A 20,993-nucleotide genomic window follows, 5' to 3' on the forward strand; every position below is an offset into this window, starting at 1 on the left:
TGTCTGTTTGCCTCACTCATGCAAGAGCAAGAGGGAGACAGGCCTGTACTGCAAGGCTGGAGGGAGAAGACTGAGTAAAAATAGGAATCTAACCAGCCCCATGCATGGAAGACAGTTCCTATTCCATCCCTCTGCTCGAGTGCTGCCTTCCTTTCCTTGTGGGATTTTGGAGCCTGGCGATGTTACTGGCATCTAGAGTGTTCATGGAAGACTTAATGGAAGAGGAGAGCCCTGCTTGAGCCTCAGTTTTGGGTGCTGGAGGGAGGCAGGGACTAGGGGTTATTAATAGGCCTGGCTCGAGGGGCCCAGGGAGGGTGAATGTGATACAGACACCCAGCACCGTGGTTGGGAAGTACCTGACACCGGAAGGGGAGGGGGCTGGGAACAGAGGGGAGCGCCACCTCCCAAAATAGCCAGAGCGGAAGCCTATATAGGTGGCCATCCTCCCCCAGGCTCACTTCCTGACGGGATCTCCCACCAGCCAACCTTTCGGTCCAGGTTCCAGCCCTCCACCCCACACCTGAGGTGAGTGGCAGCCACCGGGGCTGGACGAGGATGGAGGGGAGGAGAGGCGGGACGGCCAAATGTCCCCTTCCCTGCCAGAGACACAGGCTAGGCTGGTGACACAGGCTGAGGCAGACAGCCATGAAGTTCACGGTTGAGAGTACAATTCCTGGGGTTTCCATCCTAACTCGTGGTGTGACCTGAGGCAAATTCCTCCCACTGGCTAAGCCCACCTTACAGAACAAGATGGGTGGAGTCAGACATCTATGGACTCAGGTGAGGTGGCCCTTGCCTGGGCAGAGGACACAGGAGGAAGGGGTATGGAGGGCTGATGGGCTGACCTAAAGACATCATCTGATGCTCTGGCTGGGTGGACTATGGTGTCTAGTTAATGGGAAGCTTCTGCAGCAGGGAGAGTTGGAAGAAGCAGGGAGGGAAGGATGGGGCTGTTGAAGTCCAGCCTCTGCCACAGGGGTCAGTGTTCGGGGACTCCTCGGAAGCCGATCTGAGGCTGAGACATGTGGGACCTGATTGGTATGGTCCTGGGCGCTGGCAGAGCCCCATGCAGTGGATCTCTGGACTTGACGTTAGTAGAGCCAGGGGTGGATCCCTCTGAGCCACTGCCTTGCTGTGTGTTTTTATGCCACTCGCTGACTCTCTCTGGCCTCAGTTTCCCCACTAGTATAGCATAAGAATCCCTCAGCTGGGGAAGCAGATTTGCCAACAAGGCCCCTGAAGTGAGCTGAGCCTGGGGCTTGAGATGACAACACAGAAGCCCAGCATCTCTAAGTTAAAAGGCCAGTCAGAGCAGAAGCAACAGGGGCAGCTGAGGGGTCCACGGATGGCTTCATACGGTGAGAGATCAGGACAGGAGCTGCAGCATCAGTGCCTTGGAGACCAGCTGGCGGGCTGTCCCCTGAAGGAGCTGACTCACAGAGAAGGGGGCCCACTGGAGCCAGCAGCATCCTAAGGTTCCCAGGAAGGGCAGCCGTCCAACACCAAGCTGAAGGAGATAGTGTCAACAGTGAGTGCCAGGGAACCTGAGCTACAGGGTAGCCGGGCTGCTGCTGCTGCTGCTGCTAAGTCGCTTCAGTTGCTAAGTCGCTTCAGTCGTGTCCGACTCTGTGCAACCCCACAGATGGCAGCCCACCAGGCTCCCCCGTCCCTGAGATTCTCCAGGCAAGAACACTGGAGTGGGTCGCCATTTCCTTCTCCAATGCAGGAAAATGAAAAGTGAAAGTGAAGTCGCTCAGTCGTGTCTGACTCTTAGCGACCCCATGGACTGCAGCCTACCAGGCTCCTCCATCCATGGGATTTGCCAGGCAAGAGTACTGGAGTGGGGTACCATTGCCTTCTCCATAGCTCTCCCTAGCTCCTCCACCAAGGCACACTGTCTCAGCCCCGCCCACCTGCCCACACCTGAAGTCAGAGTGTTGAGAATCCACCACAAAGGACCACCCACATACCATCAACAAAGTGGAGGGAGACTGAGGCCCAGGGATGGCAAAGGTCACAACCCAAGGTGACATAAGGACTTACTGCAACCCCAGATCTTGAACCCAGGACTCTTGACTCCTTGTCCAGTGCTCTGCACACTTTAGAGACAGCTGGTTGCAGCCTGAACCCTCGGGGAACCCTGGGAAAGACAGCAACCAGTCTCTGGCTGCATAAAGATCAGGTAGTGTCATGTTTCCCAGAGATGAAGTTGGGGCCATAAAACCTGTGTCTCGGAAGTGTGGTCTGAGGGTGGCACCAGCTCCCCAAGCATGAGCCTTGAAAGTGCAGAGGGCAAGTACCTTCTGCCACCCTCCCCTCCCCCATACGGTTTATAGGGGCAGGAGGAGTCCAGACCCGCATGATACTTTGGCTCAGGAGACCTGGAAAGCAAGTAGTTAGTGGGGATCCAAGAAGGGTTCTTTGAAAAGTCAGACTATGAAAAAAATAAAATCGGTTTCTGTATTCCGAGTTCCCGACCAGATGTGGGATGGGGCACCCGCAGAGGGCCCTAGCAGCACCGGCCTATCCCTGCCACCACCTCCCGGTGGGTCAGGTTTCCAGACCTCAGAGCTTAGATTTTGCAGCATAAATTTGCATCCAGGACAGACAGCGGAGGCAGAGGTAGGAGTGGAGAGAGAATGGGAGTAGGGCCAAGGGGCCCACGAGGATGTAGACCTGCCCCTGTCGGTCCAGTATACTCCCCGAAGAGGCCGGACATCCTCGGAGGTGCGCGGATCCCAGACCCTGCGTCGCACCAGGCCGGCGCTTCCTGCTTGCCCTTGACGGCAGGAAAACCCTCCAACTGGGAACGCGGGCGCCCTTTAAATTCCAGGGTTTGCCCCTTCCCCTGGAGCCCTGGCTGCAGCCCCTGGAGTCCCAAGGACCCCCGGCAGGGCGGGGCGGGAGCGGCGGCGGGACCGTGCGCCCGCCCGGCTAGCCCGGTCAGCACAGATCGGCGGCTCAGCTGGACTGAGCCGCTGTGGCTGCGCGCCGAGCCCCGCGCCCCCTGGCTCTGCGCCAGGCCGGCGGGCGTGCGCCCGGCGCGCGGCACTGCAGCGCAGGTCATATGAGCAGAAATGATGAGAAAAGCACTTTTTAATCTTTTCGCACTTGCTCTGCCCGCTCAAACAGTTGCAGGATGTCGATGACAGACTTGCTCCACGCTGAGGACATCAAGAAGGCAGTGGGGGCCTTTACCGGTGAGCAGCGCGCTCCCCTCCGCATCCCTGTCCCCTCATCCATCTCCCTGGCCCCTGCACCCCCGTGGGTCCCGCGGCTGGCCAGTCATCCCGGCGCTTCTATGCTCACGCTTCCGCCGGGCGCTAGCGGAGCGTGGAAGAGGGTCCACGGCACTACCCAAACTTGGCCCCGCCAGGACCTGGCGCAGACAGCGAGCTAGGAGGCCGGGCGCCTGGCCTGACAACCGAAACTCTGGGGCGCCGAAGGCTGGGTAACCGCGCTGCGAGGACTCAGGTCCCGGACCAAGGGCGAAGACCGGGGTGGAAAGCGGGACCTCTGGGTCCTTGTGAGCGCTCGGGGCTTTTCAAGGCACTTGGAGGGGCCATAGGTGCGCATGCTTCTCTCCCCGCGACCCCTTTCCGGAGAGGGCTCTTTTCGCCTAGCTACTGCTTGCTGGTTTCCTGAATGTCCAAGCCCCTTCTCCGGGGCTCAGGGCCCACCCCGCTCAACGGATCTGCGAGGGAGCGAGATGACCTTCCCCAAGCTGGAGCTCTGCTCTGCTCAGCGCTGCGCGCAGAGCATCCTCCGCGCTTGCAACTTCCAGCCTCCTCAGGCACCGAGAGAGGGGAACGGACAGTCTCATGTCTCTGAGCTGCCCTGGACTTGAACGCTTAGCTGCTTAAGTTCCTCCTCCCTCCTGTCCCCGAGATGGGGAAACTGAGGGAGGCAGAGGGTTAGAAACTTGCCCAAGGTCACTTCGCAGGGCAGAAGGGGGATGAGCACGGGGGTCACCTCCAGGTGCTGTCCCCATCCCCCTCCATCTGGTGTCTGAGGTGGACAGAGCAACTTTCCTCCCCTCCAGCCAGGGAGGATACCTTGACTTTCCATGGGATTGCCCCTACACCACCCCACCACCCCCGACACACATGTTACTTGGTCTAAGGTCGTTTACTCTCCCAGATTGTCCTTAAAAAAGAGCTCAGGGTACAGAATATTGAAGGGGGGCTCCCTTCCTTTCTGCTTGGCACTCCATCCCCTGGGCATGAAGCCTCCCTCCCAGAGCCCTGCGATAGCCCACCCACTTCTCCTTGACCCATCTTGTCCCTCTGAGAGGAAACCTAACTGGGAATTCTTGGGGAGACTTCCAGCACCCACCCCCACTCCCACCGGAATGGCTTTCTGCAGCAAAGCCAGGACTTCTGTGTCCTCCCCCCACTCCTCCTACTAGGTGACCTTGAGAGAAACTTGTCCTCTCCGTGTTGATTTTCTGGCCACACAATCCATGGCCAAGAAAAAGGTCGACCCTCCTCCCCAACAACAGACACACATCATATTCACTCTTCCTTCAATTCCCGTGCCCACCCCCACTCAGCCACCACCCAAAAGGCTTCATGGAAACTTCTCTGCCTTCAAATGCTACCCCTACCCTTAGCGAAGGGTATAGTCGAAGGTGGAGGGAGTTGGGGAGCCAGGGAGATCTGGGTGCAATCCTCCCTCTGCCACCCATGGCTGTGCAACCTTGGTCCAAACCCCCTTGCCTGGCCTGGACTCCCTCAGCCCTGCCACGGAGGTGTATCTCCTCCATCCCCCAGGACTGGCCCAGCTGTGACATCCCCATTCTCCCACCTTTTCCCAGGACCCTTCTCTGTCCTCATTTTAACACCCTCCTCTCCATCTCCCAACAGCTGTCGACTCCTTCGACCACAAAAAGTTCTTCCAGATGGTTGGCCTAAAGAAAAAGAGCCCGGAAGACGTGAAGAAGGTATTCCATATCCTGGATAAAGACAAGAGCGGCTTCATCGAGGAGGAGGAGCTGGGGTAAACTGAGGCCTGCAGGGACTATCTTCTGTGGCTCTGGGGGAGGGAGCAGGGTGGGGGTTGGGACACTTGCTTCCAGGTTCCTTTCTGTCTGCCCTGCTCTCTGCATCCGTCACAGAAAAGAACCATCTGCTGTTGCTTCTGGAAGAATAAAATCCTCTGCAGAAAGTGCAACTAACTAGGTTAAATTATAGCCACTTAATATTGCTAATGGAATGATGCTACTTAATAATTTAATACAAACTGAGAGGCACTTTTTCTCATTGCCTAACACCATAGCCAAGACAGAGAGCGCTCCCTTGAGTATTTCATTGATTTTCATTCCTCTAAAAGCCACTTTCCGCCATCCCACAGACCCTTGCCCTTCTGTACCATGATGGTTAGAACAGTTTCTGGGCATGTCATGGGGTGCACAACCAGCTTTGAGGGGTCAAGAGTCCTGGGAGCAAGGCAGAGAAGGTTATGACTAGGAAAAGGCAAAAAAATGACATCAGCAAAAATCCTCCCACCATAACCCCCTCGGCCACCTGGCCCACGTCTGCCAATCCAGCTGTGCTTTATGTAACTCTCTGGCCAAGACTGCCTTGAATTTTGTCAGGAAGAGAAGGGGGAGGGTGTGGAGAGGGGCCTTTCAAGTAGAGACTTCCCCATCCATCCTGTCTCTCCCCTAAACCATCTCACAAGGGTACCCTTTGTCTAGATCCTGCGCCTCTACCTTCCCATGCCCAGTGTGTATGCGCACGCGCATACACATGCAAAGTCTGACTTCTGTTTATCCTCTAGGCGTCACTTTCTCCAGGAAGCCTCCCCTGACTCTTCCCTCCCCTTCAGTGGGATGGATGCACCATTCAAGCAACTGCCTTCCACTTCCCACCATTGCTTCCATCACACTGTGTGGCATCTCTTGGAATACTTGACTTCCTCCCTGTTTTTCAACTTGGCTTCCAAAGACCAACTCTATGCCCCCATTTCTAGCATGGCCCTGGCACAGAGAAGATACCCTGGTATTTGTTTTGTTGACTGAATAAATAAACAAATTCAGGTGCCCTAGCAGAAGTGAGGGCAACCCTTTGCTGAGGACAGCCTGTCCTCTGCACACCCATCCGTGAAGCTTGGCCATGGTGGGGCTACCTGGCCCAGCACAATGGCATGCATGTTCCCTGCTCATCCTCCTCTTCGAGCCTCCTGCTTCCCCTGTGCAGACGTCAGCCCACCATCCACAAGGTGACCCTCACTTGATTCCCTCCCCCTTTTCTCCCTTTCCTCCTCCAGATTCATTCTGAAAGGCTTCTCCCCAGATGCCAGAGACTTGTCTGTTAAAGAAACCAAGACGCTGCTGGCTGCTGGAGACAAAGATGGAGATGGCAAGATTGGGGCTGATGGTGAGTACCCGTGACCTGGGCACATCGTGGGTCTGGGATGTTTGGATGCCAAAACTCAGAGCTATGTCCCTCCATCATGAGAAGGGGAGGGGGGAGTCCCGCAGTCCCCAAGATACGAAGAAAAATGGCAATCCGTGAGGTCTAAGAGCTCTGTCGTGTAAGCCAGGCAAAGAAAAAATTGCTATTTTTTCTAGATTTGAACAACCCCCAAGGAATAGATCCTTTCTTTCTCTATCTCTCTCTCTCTCTGCTGTGTAAGGAATCCAGGAGAATTGGGGATATTTTCTGAACTTTGTCTGCACTTCTGCTTGGGTTCTGGTCGCAGCTCTGCCCAAATGGGCTCTGTGACCTTGGGCAGTCTCTCTCCTACTCTGGGCCTCAGCCTCCCATCTGTAACCCAAGGAGATGAGGCCAACTGATCCCCAAGGACCCTACTGGCTCTCACATTCTCAGATTCCAAGGATGGAAATTCTTTCTCTCCTCTCCTCAGCATCTTGTCTTGGGTATCCCGTAACTTCAAATTTCAAAACCTGTTTTGGCTTCACTCAGGTATACCATTCCAGCACTGTAGGAGAGCCAGAGGGGAAAAAAAAAAAAAAAACAACCAGCCAGAGATCAGCTGGGAATTAGGAAAAGAAACATCCAGCCTGACCTTGCTTTTCGAGCTTTGCTTTCAGGACAGGCAAGGGGTTGGTGGTCGACCATCCCACACCCTTCTCCATTCAGATCTATCCAGCATTCACATCCCAGCATCTTTATCTTTTGTAGCATCACAACATCCTTAAGAATCATCTCCATTTTGCAAATGGGCAAACTGAGGTTGAAGGTGCTTGACCGGCTCGGGGAGGTAGGACATAAGTGGGGAGTGAGGATTCAGAACCACGCAGCTCTTTCCAACATGCTACACCACATCTGTGCCAGTCCTAATGATGGTCCCTTCGGCCAGTTTAAAAGGAAACTGTATTAAATGCTTAGGCTCTGGGCCCGTGCTGTCTGGGTTCAAATCCCAGCCCAGCCACTTTCTCACTGTGATTTGGGGCAATTCAAGTAACTTCTTAGGCCTCAGTTTTCTCATCTCTGAACTAAGTATAATGATGCTTCCTATCTCATTGGATTGTCAGAGGATTACCTGTGTTAATGAGTGATGTGTACAGAACAGTGGCACAGAGAAGTGCTATATTCATGCCTGTTTAATTTTTTTAATAGCAGCTAGGTTACATTCATCCTTTTATACTCAGTGTCTAGCCCACACCCAGCCCACACTTAATACACATTTGTTGCTTGAGTATGAAATCCAGCCCCCTATGCTCTCCTTGCTCTCTGCTCTTCACCAGTTGTGACCTTGACCATCAGCTCTCCACACCTAGGTTCCTGCATCTGACAAACGGAGTGCACAGTTTTATCCTAAGACCTGCCTGGGCTCATTGTAAAAATTAAGTGGCTGGAGACACAAAATTGCCTTCGGAAAGGTACAAGGATTCTGAACATGGACATAGTTTATTAAAGTTTTATGCCAGAAATGAGAATGGAGCAACTCTAACAAGGTCAGAAGCAATGAGTCGCCTGGCCTCCCGTTGGCAGCTGCCCTTCCTGGGTCTGGGAAAGAGGGAGGTGGTTTTAAAAGAACCAGAGCAGAGGGTGCCTAGAGGGAAATGGGTGGCTGGTTCAGGTGATTGCAGTGAATGGCACATCTCCCCACACCCCCATCCTCACCGGGTCACTTATCAGACAGTTCCACCCAGAACCTGGTTCCTGTCATGACCCCAAGCCAGGCCTTTGGACCTCCTTCCCATTTTTATTTGCAGCCAATATGCTACAGCTCAGAAGCCCTAGGCAGGGTCTTCATGGCTGGCTGCCCACAAGCAACCTACACAATGAAGAAAAACCAGGCCAGATCCTGGCCTCCCTCTTTTTCTCCCTCCCTCCTTCCCTGCCCAACTCAGATCTTAAAGCCCTAATTCAACTCTTCAATCAAACCAAAAAGATATTTACTAAGTAGCAAATATCTACAGTACCAGGCAGTGGAGGAGGCAAAGAGGAATTAGACCCATAACTTCCTGGCTGGGCACCTCTGAGCCCTGATTTCCTGACATGACACCACATAACTCACTGGGATTTTGTGAGGATTCTATGGCAGTGCAGAGTGCAGAGCACTGTAAGTGCTCAGTAAACAGCGGCTGTCATACTATTGCTATTCTATCTGTGCAAGGCTCACAGCTCTATGATACAGACACAAACACAGGGTAAATACCAGGCAGAGGCCGGGAGGTGCATACGAGCTCTGCAAGAGGGAGACAGCGGGCACTGGTGCAGACTAGAGACCATGGGCAGGTCTGCCACAGGCCAAGGGGCAAGTGGAGGGAGGTCGAGGCGAGGGCTGGGTATCAGTCAGCAAAGGCACTAAGGCTGGGAGGTTTAGGGCATGTTTAGAAAGGGACTAGAAGCTGATTTGCTGAGGGTGGGAGGCAAGAGAGGATGATTACCAGGGTGAACGATGTGTGTCCTGTCCGAAGCTGGACTCTGCACACACGTCACCTCACGTGACCTCGGGATGACAGAGGACACAGATGCAGATGCAGGAAGAGCAGCTCCAGGGCCCAAGGTGACACTGGGGCCAAACCTGGGTCTGTCTGCCAGCACAGTCCAGGCTCAGCCAACCTGGTGCAAGTGTGGGAGTCAGGGCAGAACAGAAGAGAGGGGCGAGAGATGAAATGGGCAACAAGAACAGGTCACCCTGAGGTGGGGGGCCACATCTGGTACTCTGGAGATGAGAGGATGAAGACACGCATCCCCGCTTCTGCCCCCGTGCACCATACTGTTTCTGGAGGGCGACAGGAAGGATGGGTGTGATGGAGCCCAGTAAGCAGCGGGATGGAAGAAAGAGCCCTCCGTGGGCCCAGAATTTTCTATTTTAGGCTCTCTGCTTTGCTGCCTACTCCCTCTCAAGGCCAAAGAATCTAAGCCCTGTCCACCAACTGGAGGATGCCTTCAGCTCCCGGTGGGACTTGGGACAATTTATGGAACTTGTCCCTGACCCTTAGGTGCCTGCTCTTAACATTAGCAGTCAGATGACTGGCCAATCCTGGGGTCTCTTCAATCCCTGGGACTCCCCAGGTGCCCCAGTGCATACACCCCTAGACAGAGGGCCAGGTTGCCAGCTAGCTCAGCTGTGTGACCTGGAGTAGGAACAGCAGTGACATCTAACTCCAATGTGCCCCCTTGCGCCACACACTGTGCTTAGCATTTTACTCATTTCATCTCCCCAGCTTCTTTTGAGGATACTACTCCTATACCCATTTTACAGATGAGGACACTGAGACTCAGAGAGGCTAAGGGTTTGCCTAGGAAGAGACAAGGTCAAGATCTGAGTTCGGGTCTGTCTGGATCCAAAGCAAGTGTTCTGGGCTGCCTGCTTTATCCATTCATTCATTCCAAGTCAAAAGGCATCTACCATAGATGACTTTATTTATTGACTTATTGCTTCTCTCTTCCTCTGGGATGGATGTCAGCTCCACAAAAGCAGGAACTTTGTTTGGTTCAACTCTGACCCCAACACCTAGAACAGAGCACATAGTAGGGGTAAAAGAAAAGTTCAATGAACGAGTGAATGAATGAATATGTGTCCAGCCTGGGGATACAATGACGAGGAAGTGTGGTGTATAGGGAGCTGTCCTCAGGCTAAGGGTGGAGACCCGTTTTTGGCTGTGGGCTTGCATGTAGCAGGTGCCTGGGGTTTCCAGAACCAGGGGTACTGCCTCCATCTCTAGCTGCTTGCCCTTCTGCAGATGAGTGATATTTACCAGGTCCTTAAGTATCCCAGACTGATAAGAGTGGGTAGAAAGACAAAGTTCTAATTATAACCCTTTGCTTTCCTGTCTCTCAGGGAAAGAGATGGGAAAGTAAAGGAAGCTTCCTTACTTCCTGGAAGCTCTAAGACTTTTATAGATGTGGTCAATTGATTCTCCACAGCCACCTTTGAAAGCCTGTTGCAGAGCTGGTAAAGGGGAGAGTTAAAGTAGGAAAGGAAGAAGAAGCTGACCAGAAGATGGAAGGTGCCCCCAAACCCAGGCATCAGTAATAGGCAAGACTACGAAGTGTCAGGTTCCTTCTCAAGTACTTGTCCTCCCCCACTGTGGGTCTCCAGCAGCACCCAGCCCACAACACAGATGGCTGGGCCCTGTCCTCAGGGTTTCTGCTTCCTTAGGTCCAGGGTAGAGCCCAAGCGTTTGCATTTCTACTGAGTTCCCACGTGGTGTTTATGGTCCGGGGACCACACTCTGAGTACCACTGTCTTATGATCATCCTAGAAAGTAGATGCCATCACTCTTTGGTTTACCGATGAGGAAACTGAGGCACTCAGCAGTTAAGGAGCATGCCCAGGCTCACTCAAGAGCAGAGTCAAAACTGAGACTCAGAGATCCCAGCAGAACCCTCTGCCACCCTGCATGTGTCCACAGTCTGGGTTCTCTGTACCCAATCCCTGCCCACATGGACGGGCAGGCTGATGAGAAGAGTAGGCACCATTCGTGGGCACTTCCTCAGGCCTCACAACAGCATCCCAAGACATGCTCTCACTGTACAGACAGGGAAGGGAAGGGAGTACAAACCAAGGCCCAGGGAAGTGGGTGGCTTACCCACGATCACTCAGCTACTCAGGACTGGGGACCTGCTGCAAGCCTCCACACTCTCACCAGCACTCCCCCACCCCACACTGTAAACAGGAACTGCACGCCCCATGTACACACACCCACACACAGCAATCCTTGTTAGTTTCCTGAAACCTGATCCCAGTGGCAGATCCCATTTCCTATGCCTCAGGCCTGGTCCAACTCAAGAGCCCATGGTTTGCTTTTTGCTTCCATGGCTGAGAAATTTAGTCACAACGATTGCCTGACCCTTGCAGTTGGTTCCATGTGCCTGAAGGCATTTGCCTTTTCTGCTTCCTTCTGGCAAAAATCTGTTCTCTTTTATCCTTAAGTAGCCTATTTAATGGGAGAAGGCAATGGCACCCCACTCCAGTACTCTTGCCTGGAAAATCCCATGGATGGAAGAGCCTGGTGGGCTGTAGTCCATGGGATCGCGAAGAGTCGGACACGACTGAGCGACTTCACTTTTACCTTTCACTCTCATGCATTGGAGAAGGAAATGGCAACCCACTCCAGTGTTCTTGCCTGGAGAATCCCAGGGTAGGCTGCCATCTCTGGGGTCGCACAGAGTCGGACACGACTGAAGCAACTTAGCAGCAGCAGCAGCCTATTTAATGTGGGAGGCGAGAGGGAAGGAGTAAGCCCTCAGGCTGGAACTCCTGAAGTCAGGCAAAAAACACAACCTGTAGAGTGCGAGTTATCGGCAGTGTGAATAGTCAAACCTTCTCCCCTCTCTGAGCATCCATGTCCTCATCCCAAAGTGGGGATAAAAATAACCACTTTCAAAAACCGTTGCGAGAGTTAAGTGAGTACTCTGGAAATGATTCTTTTCCTCTTGTTTCACGTGCTTTTTCTCGTGAGTGCTAAGTCGCTTCAGTCGTGTCCGACTCTATGTGACCCTATGGACTGTAGCCCACCAGGCTCCTGTGTCCCTGGGATTCTCCAGGCAAGAATACTGGAGTGGGTCAGCATTCCGTCCTCTGGAGGATCTTCCCAACCCAGGGATCAAACCTGCATCTCTTATAAGCTACCTCAAAATCCTTTGCAAATAGTGGAATACCCACCCTCAAAGGAAATGAAACCAAGTCTAAGACGGGAAGACAGTGAGAAGGACAAAAGGAGAATCCTGCCGCCTCCCTGTAATTCCAGCCCTCCAGCCCCTATGGGGTTTGATTTCCAAGGCAGGCAGGAGGTGCACACCAGGGCCAATCCGCAGCCTTGATGGCAGAGCCCCGAGGCGTGCAGTGTTTTGTCCTATTTCATTGCCTCCTCATCCGGGCTCAATACAGTCTAGGGGACGGAGTCTGTGATCCCCAGTGAGAGATGTGAAAACAGGCCCCGCAGATGTGAAGTGTCAAAGTCACACAGCAAGCCCTTGGCCGAATGGAACCTGGGTGTCCTGACTCTGCCACTCCCTCCAACAGGCTGAGCTGGGACATTTGAGTTATAAATGGTTTCTGTGCTTAGCAAGATGCTTGCTTTTATTCCCGTGTGGACTCTCCCTAACTCCCAGCCTTATGCTGCACTAGATAAGATTTAGCCAAGGGAGGGCAGGCAGCACTTCTTATATAACCGCCCTCCTGCCAAAAGGAACAGCAGTGAGGGGAGAAAGAAAGATGTCCCTTCTTCTGGCCCTGGAGGTTACAGCTTAATTCAGCACTCAGGGCCTTTCATTTCCAACCTCTGAGAAAGAGACGCATCCTACCATGAGCCAGGCCTAAGTTATAATCTTCCTGGCTGAGTGGCGCTCGGCCTCAGTTTCCCTGTAAGTAAAATGGGGATAAGAAGGCTGGTAAGGATGAAGTGGGACGGCTCCTAGGGTGGTGCCTGGCTCAGAGGGCACCCCCATTACTGTTCACCGACTCTTCACTGCCTTCCGCCTTGACCTCGAATGACCCAGCCTCCCCGTCCTCTGGGGTGGGAAAGTGATCCCTGTTTGCAATACCGATTTATAAGAAACCAGCCCAGGAGCTATTTAGAGGCGAGGTGATAAACCAGAGGCCTGCCTTCATCCTGCTCCTCACGACAGAGGGGAGGAAAGCGTCTTCCAGGCGCTGACTCAAAGTTCGTCTCACTTTCCCCTCAGGCTATCAGCGGGTGCTGCGCTCACCTGTCAATAGCTTCTAATTTTGTCCAACCCCCACAGCGCAGGGACCTGGGACAGACCTAATTAGGCTAATTTCAGTTTCAGAAGGGAAAGGAGAGGACTGAACCCGCCCATCCTCTGACCCTTTGCCTGCTCCCTCCTCTGCTCACCCCCCACCTTTCCTCTCTCCCTGATCAGATGATGAGGACACCAGCCAGGTGGCCCCCAGGGGCCTCAGGTGAGGTTTCCTTGGCGAAAGGTAGGGATGCACCTGAATCCCTCTGGGAGGAAGGGCTCTGAATGTCCCTCCACCCAAGAACCACTGTACCTTGTGTAGTCCTCACTGTCACCCTACGAGGAGATACTCTCAGTGTCCCCATTTTACAGATGCAGAAACTGAGGGGCAGAGAATGAGTGTCTGTGGATAGGCACATGAGGGATGGGACCCTAACTCGGATGGGATAGACAGTGTCAGAAACATGCATCACATCAGTGATTTGCTCTTTGGGCTTCCTGTGTCTTCTGTCTGTTTCCATCTTCCTATCTTAGTCTCAGGATTTTTGTGATTACGGTTGTTATTTCAAAGCCCCAACCTGTCCCAGTGGTGCTGAGGAGATCCAAGGAACTAACATTTATTTATACACCATCTCCTATATGCCAGGCATCTATCTGTATTTTCTCATCGGAATTTCCCAAGAGCTGTGTAAGTAGACGTTATCATACCCATTGTACACATGAGAAAACTGAGGCTCGGAGAGGTCAGGTAGTGACCTACGGCCACCCAGCCCAGGCAGGATGCGATGGAGCAAGATTCAGACCCAGCTTCCAGGATTGTTGGAAGGTTGTCAGCAGGTGCCAGACAGGACAGGAAATGGCAGGGGCGGGGGAGGGGGGGTGGGGCAAGAAATAAAGGTGATGGGGCCATCTGTGGTGTCACCCACCCCCACAACACCCCCTTGCCAGGCAGCAGCCAGGCATTTCATGGGTTTGGTGGTTTTTTTTTTTACGTTTTTTTTTTATTAAGTATTTTAACTTTACAATATTGTATTGATTTAGCCATATATCAAAATGAATCCGCCACAGATATATATATGTGTTCCCCATCCTGAACCCTCCTCCCTCCTCCCTCCCCATACCATCCCTCTGGGTCGTCCCAGTGCACCAGCCCCAAGCATCCAGTATCATGCATCGAACCTGGACTGGCGACTCGTTTCATATATGATATTATACATGTTTCAATGCCATTATCCCAAATCATCCCACCCTCTCCCTCTCCCACAGAGTCCTGAAGCCATAGAAGGATACTTTTCTTTTTCGCCTCGGGGTATGTGGGATCTTTGTTCCCCAACCAGGGATCGAACCAGCACGCCCTGCATTGGAAACCTGGAGTCTTAACCACTGGACCATCAGGGAAATTCTTGAGCTATAGAAACATCTTGATAATAACAGCTACCAAATGCTGCGTGCTAGCTATAGATCAAGCCAGTGATAAGGGCTTTAGAGCTGCTTCCTCTGAACAGCCCAAGGAGCCACACTTTACAGATGAGGAAACTGAGGCACAGTGAGGTGAAGTACCTAGTCCCAGGTCACAGAAGCAAGAAATGGGAGTTGAGGGTTGACTCCCAGCTCCTGTGCTCCACACTCTGGAGGGGAGCTGGAAAGGTGTCTTCTAGACCCAAGGCTGCACAAATAAGAAAACCCAGACCTGGCAGGGTGAGGTGTCTGTCCAGGGACATGAGTAAAGGCAGAACCAAGACCAGACCCCCATCCGCTGCTGTCCATCCCCCATGCCAGTCTCCTACTGCCAAATCACTTGACCTGGACTTTACAGAGTCTCTGTAGGTTTGCTTGTTTGTTTTTTTCTCAGGAGAGACCTAGACGTTTTAGAGGAGACATTTTGGTAGGAAGGCTATTAGTTAATTGGCTGGTTCCTAAGAGCTCTGCCCTGAGAGAGGCACAAAAGGAACAGAAGCGGTGACCCCTGCCCTCGATTTGTCTCCCAAGTGCCCTGCCGCCGGATCTGGGAGGACAAAATTAGAATCCTGTGTTTTCTGCAAAAAGCCAGGGCATGTACTATTGTGACACCCTGACTGCTTCATGGGGGATCCCAGAGGTCTGTTTTTAGAGGCTTTTGAAAACCTCACAGGTCGAAAACACCTCCATAGCTCCAGAATGTCAGACATTCTACTGCTGGAGGGTCCCATGGTCGGTGTCCCCTGGTCCCCTTCACACTGACTGCCCCAAATGCCATCTGGTGTGAAGGTAATAGTCAGCCTCTTTGCTGAGGAGCAGCCAAGAACGTGTCATTTCTAGGGTGAAGGTTAGGGGTGGCGTGGATGGAGGTCAGGAAATGGAAAGGACCAATTACCCCTCTTGACAGTTACCCCATGAGCAGGTGATGGTGGACAGACTCATGTCTCCTTTATCCCAGAAGAGAATGACTCAGTGCCCAAGGACAGACTATGCGGGCTCCAGCCAGTTTTTCAGATCAAATGGCAGGTTGAAGCTAGAGAGATTTCATGTTTCCATCTGACGTGAGATACTAGCCTTCTCAGGAGCGGCCTCTCTACCTTCATGTAGGGGCTGTTCCTGAGACCACAGCCAAATCCCTGCTCCTGTCCCTTCTATGCTACATGACCTTGACACTTGACCTCTCCAGGCCTCCACTTTCCCATCTATAAAATGGGAATCATCCCACTTGCCTCCTGGGGCTGTCGTGAGAACTATATGCAGAAAGTCAGTACTTGCTGAACACCTAAGGAGGACTCATGAGCCATGCCATCCATTCATCCATCTGTTCACCCATTTGGCATTTGTTTACAGGCATCTGCTGGGGGCCAGGTCTGTTCTGTTGCTTGAGAGCTGTGAGCAAGAGAGATAGTGCCCCCTGACCCCTGGGGGTTTACAGTGTGGTAGGGGGAGACTGAAAGAAATAAGCAATTACATGAGTAAGATCATTTCAGAGAGTGATAAGTACCACGAAGTAAATAAAAAACGGCTAATATGACAGTCATGGGGTGGCGATATTTGAGCTGGTGCCTGTGTCACTCTAGACCCAGGTCAAAGTAGGTCGGAAACCTCCAGGGTAAAGAGGGAAGTTTGAATCATGTCCTCTGTGTGATCTTGGTCATGCAACTGGACTGCGGCCTCAGTTTCCCCCCTTATAAAATGCAGACAAAAGCCTCTCTCCCATGGAGGAAGTGAGAACTTAATGAGATGGTAAATGCAAAAATGCTTCCCACAGAGGCAATAAAAATAAGAATTTTTAAATTCTATAAAAATGGGCAATATTAATCAAAGTACTAATGGTAAAAGATATCTTGGGGCTTCCCTGGTGGTCCAGTGGTTAAGACACCTGCGCAGGGGGCACAGGTTCAATCCCTGGTCAGGGAACTAAAATCCCACAGGTCTCATTGTGCAGCCAAAAAAAAAAAAACCATTTCAAAAGAACCACCTGCCTTAGTGGGGTGCTGTAGGTTCAGAGGAGCCCCTGGTGAGAAAGTGGACGCTTTGATGCCTGGACTGTGGGAGGAATTTTTAGTGTTTGATGATGGGTTCCATTCCTGACATTCACTGTGATCCCTTAGCCCGCCACCCTGAGGGTTTTCAGGACGAGCAGGAGAACTCTCCCCTCTCTCACCTGGATTTGATCCCCAGTCCCCCACCTCCAGGCCACCTGACTTTCCTGGCCTCAGGGACTAGCTGGGGACAGGAAAGGGTGGCGTCCATCTCCCAGGTCAAATCCCGAAAAGATGAGGAGCCCTCCACCCGGCGGGGTCATTGGCAGGTCACTTCCATGATGATTCCATGTGTTGTTTAGGTGGTTTTGTTTCTTCACTTGGTGATTTTTTAAATCCTTCTAACTTTGTAGGTCCAACAATAGCCCAGCATCCCCACTGATAACATTTTACATAACCATGTGCATTGAAGAAATTACCCTGGGAGGTTTTCACAGTATGTATCATACCAAGCCTGGGGAGGACAGGATGAACCTCAGGGGAGCCCCAGATACTTCTTGTGGCCTTTGTGAAGCCACTTCACATTCAGTTTTTTGTTTGTCTCTGACTAGGAATTGTTACTGCCCTCTCCCTTCACTCCCGGGCCAGATTGGGGAGTGGACGCCCAGCAAACAGGGCCGGACTAAGCCTCGAAATCTAGTTCTCAGTCCCCACCTGTGCTGTCCCCACATCACACCTGCGTTTCCAGAGGTGACGGGGCCTTATCTGAGGGTCCCGCAGTGTCTGGCAGGCTGGGGACATGGCATCTCAGAGACACATATTGGAGAGGGTGGCCGACTCCTTCTGTCTTCTCTCGTTTCTTGGAGAGAAAAACAACAGGGAAGACTCTCCTAAAGTAAATCTTCCAAATAAAGGTCTCAGAAGACCTGACTGCTGAGCAGAAACCCTACTGACCAGCACATGAGGACCCCACAGTTGAGAACACGTGGAGCGGGGAGGGTAGAGGAGCTGCCAGAAGGGGCTGAGGCCTCCTGTGCATCAGCACCTCTCTTCTGACCGCCCTGAGTCAGAAGCAGAGCTGTCTTTTACAGAGGATGCTAGTGGGGCTCAGGGAGGCTCAGCGCCTTGTCTAAGGTCACACAGCCCACAAGGGGAAGAGCCAGATTCGGGGGCCCAGGCCTCTCTAGCTGAGCTCATCTTACATGCAAGAGGCCAGCCCAGCACGACTACTGAGTCTTCCCCAAATACACACCGTTGCTTCCTGCCCTCTGAGACTGGACCTCTCCCTCTGCTTTCTCCTGTGGGAATCCTGCATCTGCCTATATGCCTATATCAAAAGCCACCTTTTCTTTGAGGGTTTTGTTGATGCCTTAAATAGAAGGCACCTCTTCTTGCTGGGAACACAGAGTCTCTGTGCCTCTCCCATCTTTTCACAAACACATGTGGTCCCCTCGGTGTCAGATGCAGAGCCAAGAGGTGGGACGGAGGAAACAAAGCCTGAGAGGGTCCAATGCAGGAAGCAGACAGCAAGTAAATAAGCAAGAATAGACTCAGAGGTATTCCGAGAGTGGGAGTGCTGTGAAGCTAATAAATAAATGGTGATAGCAAAAAGGGTCTCAGTAGGGGTGGGTCACTGCTTGTACCAGAGGGGTCAGAGAAGGCCCCTTGAGAGGTGGTATTTGAGCTGAGACCAGGTGAGTGAGAAGGAGCCGGCCGTGAGGCAGCCTGGAGAATGTACCAGGCAACGAGAATGGCAGGGGCAAAGATCCTGGGGTGTGAATGCCCTCGGCACGCTTAAGATTCAGAGAAAAGGCCAGCAGCACAGAGCACTTCCTGATAGCATCTTCTTCCAGAAACTCCCATGGTGCGGGGACCATCTTGGACTCCCCTGCACCTCCCCTCACCTGGTTGCCCCATCCTTTGTTCATTTTAATGGAGTTGGATTCACTAGAAAGATGTCTGATTGCCCCCTGGTGCCAACACTGGTCTCTCCCTGACATCCTTAATATTAAGGCAAAGCAGGGCCAATGTACACGGCTGGAGAAGGGGGTGACCACCGTGGACTGGCAGGCAAGCCCACATGGAGGGGTCTGGATCCCAGAGCTTGAATCCTCAGCCAATTACTACCTGAAGTCACTGAAAAGTCACTTCTGCTCTCTGGTCCTCAGTTTGCCTCTCTGTAAAATGGGGATAATAACTCCCGGTTCCCTAGTGTTTGTGATGATTAAATGAGGAGCTGTGTGAGACAGGGGCTTCCCAGGTGGCGCTAGTGGTTAAGAACCCACCTGCCAGTGCAGGAGACATAAAAGATGCAGGTTTGATCCTGGGTCAGAAAGATCCCCTGGAAGAGGGCATGGCAACCCACTCCAACATTCTTGCCTGGAGTATCCCAGAGGAGTCTGGCAGGCTACAGTCCAGGGGTTGTAAAGAGTGGAACATGACGGGAGCAACTTAGCATGCATGCATGTGAGACAGAGCCCAGCTCATTCTGAGCACCAGGACACACTCACCCCCCTGAGCTGTGTACAGAAGTCACATGGTCGGTCTCCTCCAGGGCCTGGCTCGGTCCCCCAGAGGAGGAGGAGCACACAGCTGTTTCTGAACTTGGCTGTTCACCAGAATCACCTTTTGACAAATAAAATAACTCATCCCTCCGCAGACCTTCTGAGTCAAAAATTCTGTAGCAAGGGCCTGGGGCTTTGTGTGTTCTCAAGATTCTGCTGGAGACCCTCATGAGTTAAACCAAGGGGCTAAGAAATAGCTCAGAAGAGGAGCTAAAAACCAAGCGCTAAAAGAAAGAGATGTGAAGCCTGGCTGTGCTTCTTCCTAGCTGTGTGACCTCATAGACCTTGCTGGACTCTGAGCCTCTGTTTCCTCTCTGTAGAATGGGAATAATGATAAAATGCACATCGTGGGATTTTTGTCAGTTAAATACGATGTTGTATATAAAGCACTTAGAAAACTGACTGGTATGTGATAAACATTCAGAAAACTATCATGGCTGTTAGCATTGTAGTTAGTATTACTAATAATTTGTGGGTGACATGACATCATGACACAAAAAATATGGTGGGTGCATCATTTCCCATCTCACCTCATTCATTTACTCCTTCATTCACTCATCCCCATGCTCACTCCCTCCATCACTCTAGCTCTCTCTTCTGCAGCATATTTGAGAATCAAGAAAAAACACCATGCAGTGGAGCTGGAGGGGGGTGTCTGCCCACAGTCAGGTCCCAGCCAGTGTCCCAGGCCACGGTCCCCCTCTGACTCACCTCTGTCGTTTTCTTTTGCAGAATTTTCCACTCTGGTGGCTGAAAGCTAAGAGGCTCTGACTGCCCAGATCTGGCTCTTCTCTGCCCTGAACGACCCGATCTCAGCCCCTCTCGCTGCCTCCTGCCTTTCTGTTTGTTTATGTTATTTTTTACTCCCCCATTCCCTGTGGCCCTCTCATGACACCAATCTTCTGGAAAATGACAGAGAAACAATAAAAGCTGTACCAATCAGATTCTGCTGCTGAAGGAGCAAGGTCTGGTAGGGCGTGGATCCTCTTTTGACTTTCCAGGTGGGGGTGGGGCAGGATATAGACAGAAAAGATGAAATGGAAGTGAAATTTACTGAGACCCTCCTCTGCCTTTGGTACATGGCTTGCCCATTCATCGCTGAAACCATCCATCAAGTAATTGATGAAATTCCCATTTTACAGATGTGGAAACTAAGTCCTGGAGAGGAAAGTGATGTGTTTAGACCACAGCTAGGACTTGTGGATGGATGGATGGATGGATGGACAGATGGATGCTCATTATGACATTTTTGGTTGCAAATGATAGAAACCCAACTCAAAATGATGCAAGCAAAAAAAGAAGAAAAAACAAAGACTTGGTTATGTTCCTGAATAGTTCAGGGGCACACTTTCAGGAACAGCTGAATCAAGGAACTCAAGTGATTTCATCAGGATTCATTCCTTCTTCCCCCATCTCTGAGCTCTGGTTTTCTTTGTGCTGAATTCATTATCAGGCAGGCTTTCCCTCCTGATGGCAAGATTCCTCCAGTAGCTCAAGGTGTACATTCATAATATCAGTTTTTAAAAAAGAGCTTCTCTTTTACAATCACTCCATCAGAAGGCCCCAAATTTAGTCCTATTAATCCCAGCAGCTCGTATTTACTGAGCACTGATTCTGTGCTGAGCCGTTTACATAATTCTATCTGTACAACAATTAAGTGGGGACCATTATTCTCTCCATTGTACAGGTGAGGAAACTGAGGCACAGGGAAGTTATTGGGTTGGCCAAAAAGTTCATTTGGGTTTCTTCTATGACATCTTATGGAAAAACCTGAGCAAAATTTTTGGCCAACCCAATACATGTTTGCCTAAGATCTCAGTGTGAGTAAGTGGTGGGGTCAGGACCCTAAACCGGCAGCC

General features: G+C 51.9%; 1 protein-coding gene across 2 annotated transcripts; it reads left to right on the forward strand.

The window, feature by feature from the left end:
* The first annotated feature begins 449 nt into the window (after positions 1-449).
* Positions 450-20,078, forward strand: PVALB (parvalbumin). 2 transcript variants are annotated; one of them, XM_005887459.2, is made up of 5 exons: positions 450-525; positions 3,133-3,200; positions 4,866-4,998; positions 6,271-6,380; positions 19,867-20,078. In XM_005887459.2, the coding sequence occupies exons 2-5, from the start codon at positions 3,140-3,142 to the stop codon at positions 19,893-19,895; spliced, it is 333 nt and encodes a 110-aa protein (XP_005887521.1). In that variant the 5' UTR covers positions 450-525; positions 3,133-3,139; the 3' UTR covers positions 19,896-20,078. The 2 variants fall into 2 exon arrangements, with proteins under 2 accessions (XP_005887521.1, XP_070226164.1); XM_070370063.1 differs by lacking the exon at positions 450-525 and adding an exon at positions 2,639-2,727.
* The last annotated feature ends 915 nt before the right edge of the window (positions 20,079-20,993 follow it).

This window comes from Bos mutus, chromosome 5, assembly GCF_027580195.1.
Source record: "Bos mutus isolate GX-2022 chromosome 5, NWIPB_WYAK_1.1, whole genome shotgun sequence".
NCBI lineage: Eukaryota > Metazoa > Chordata > Mammalia > Artiodactyla > Bovidae > Bos > Bos mutus.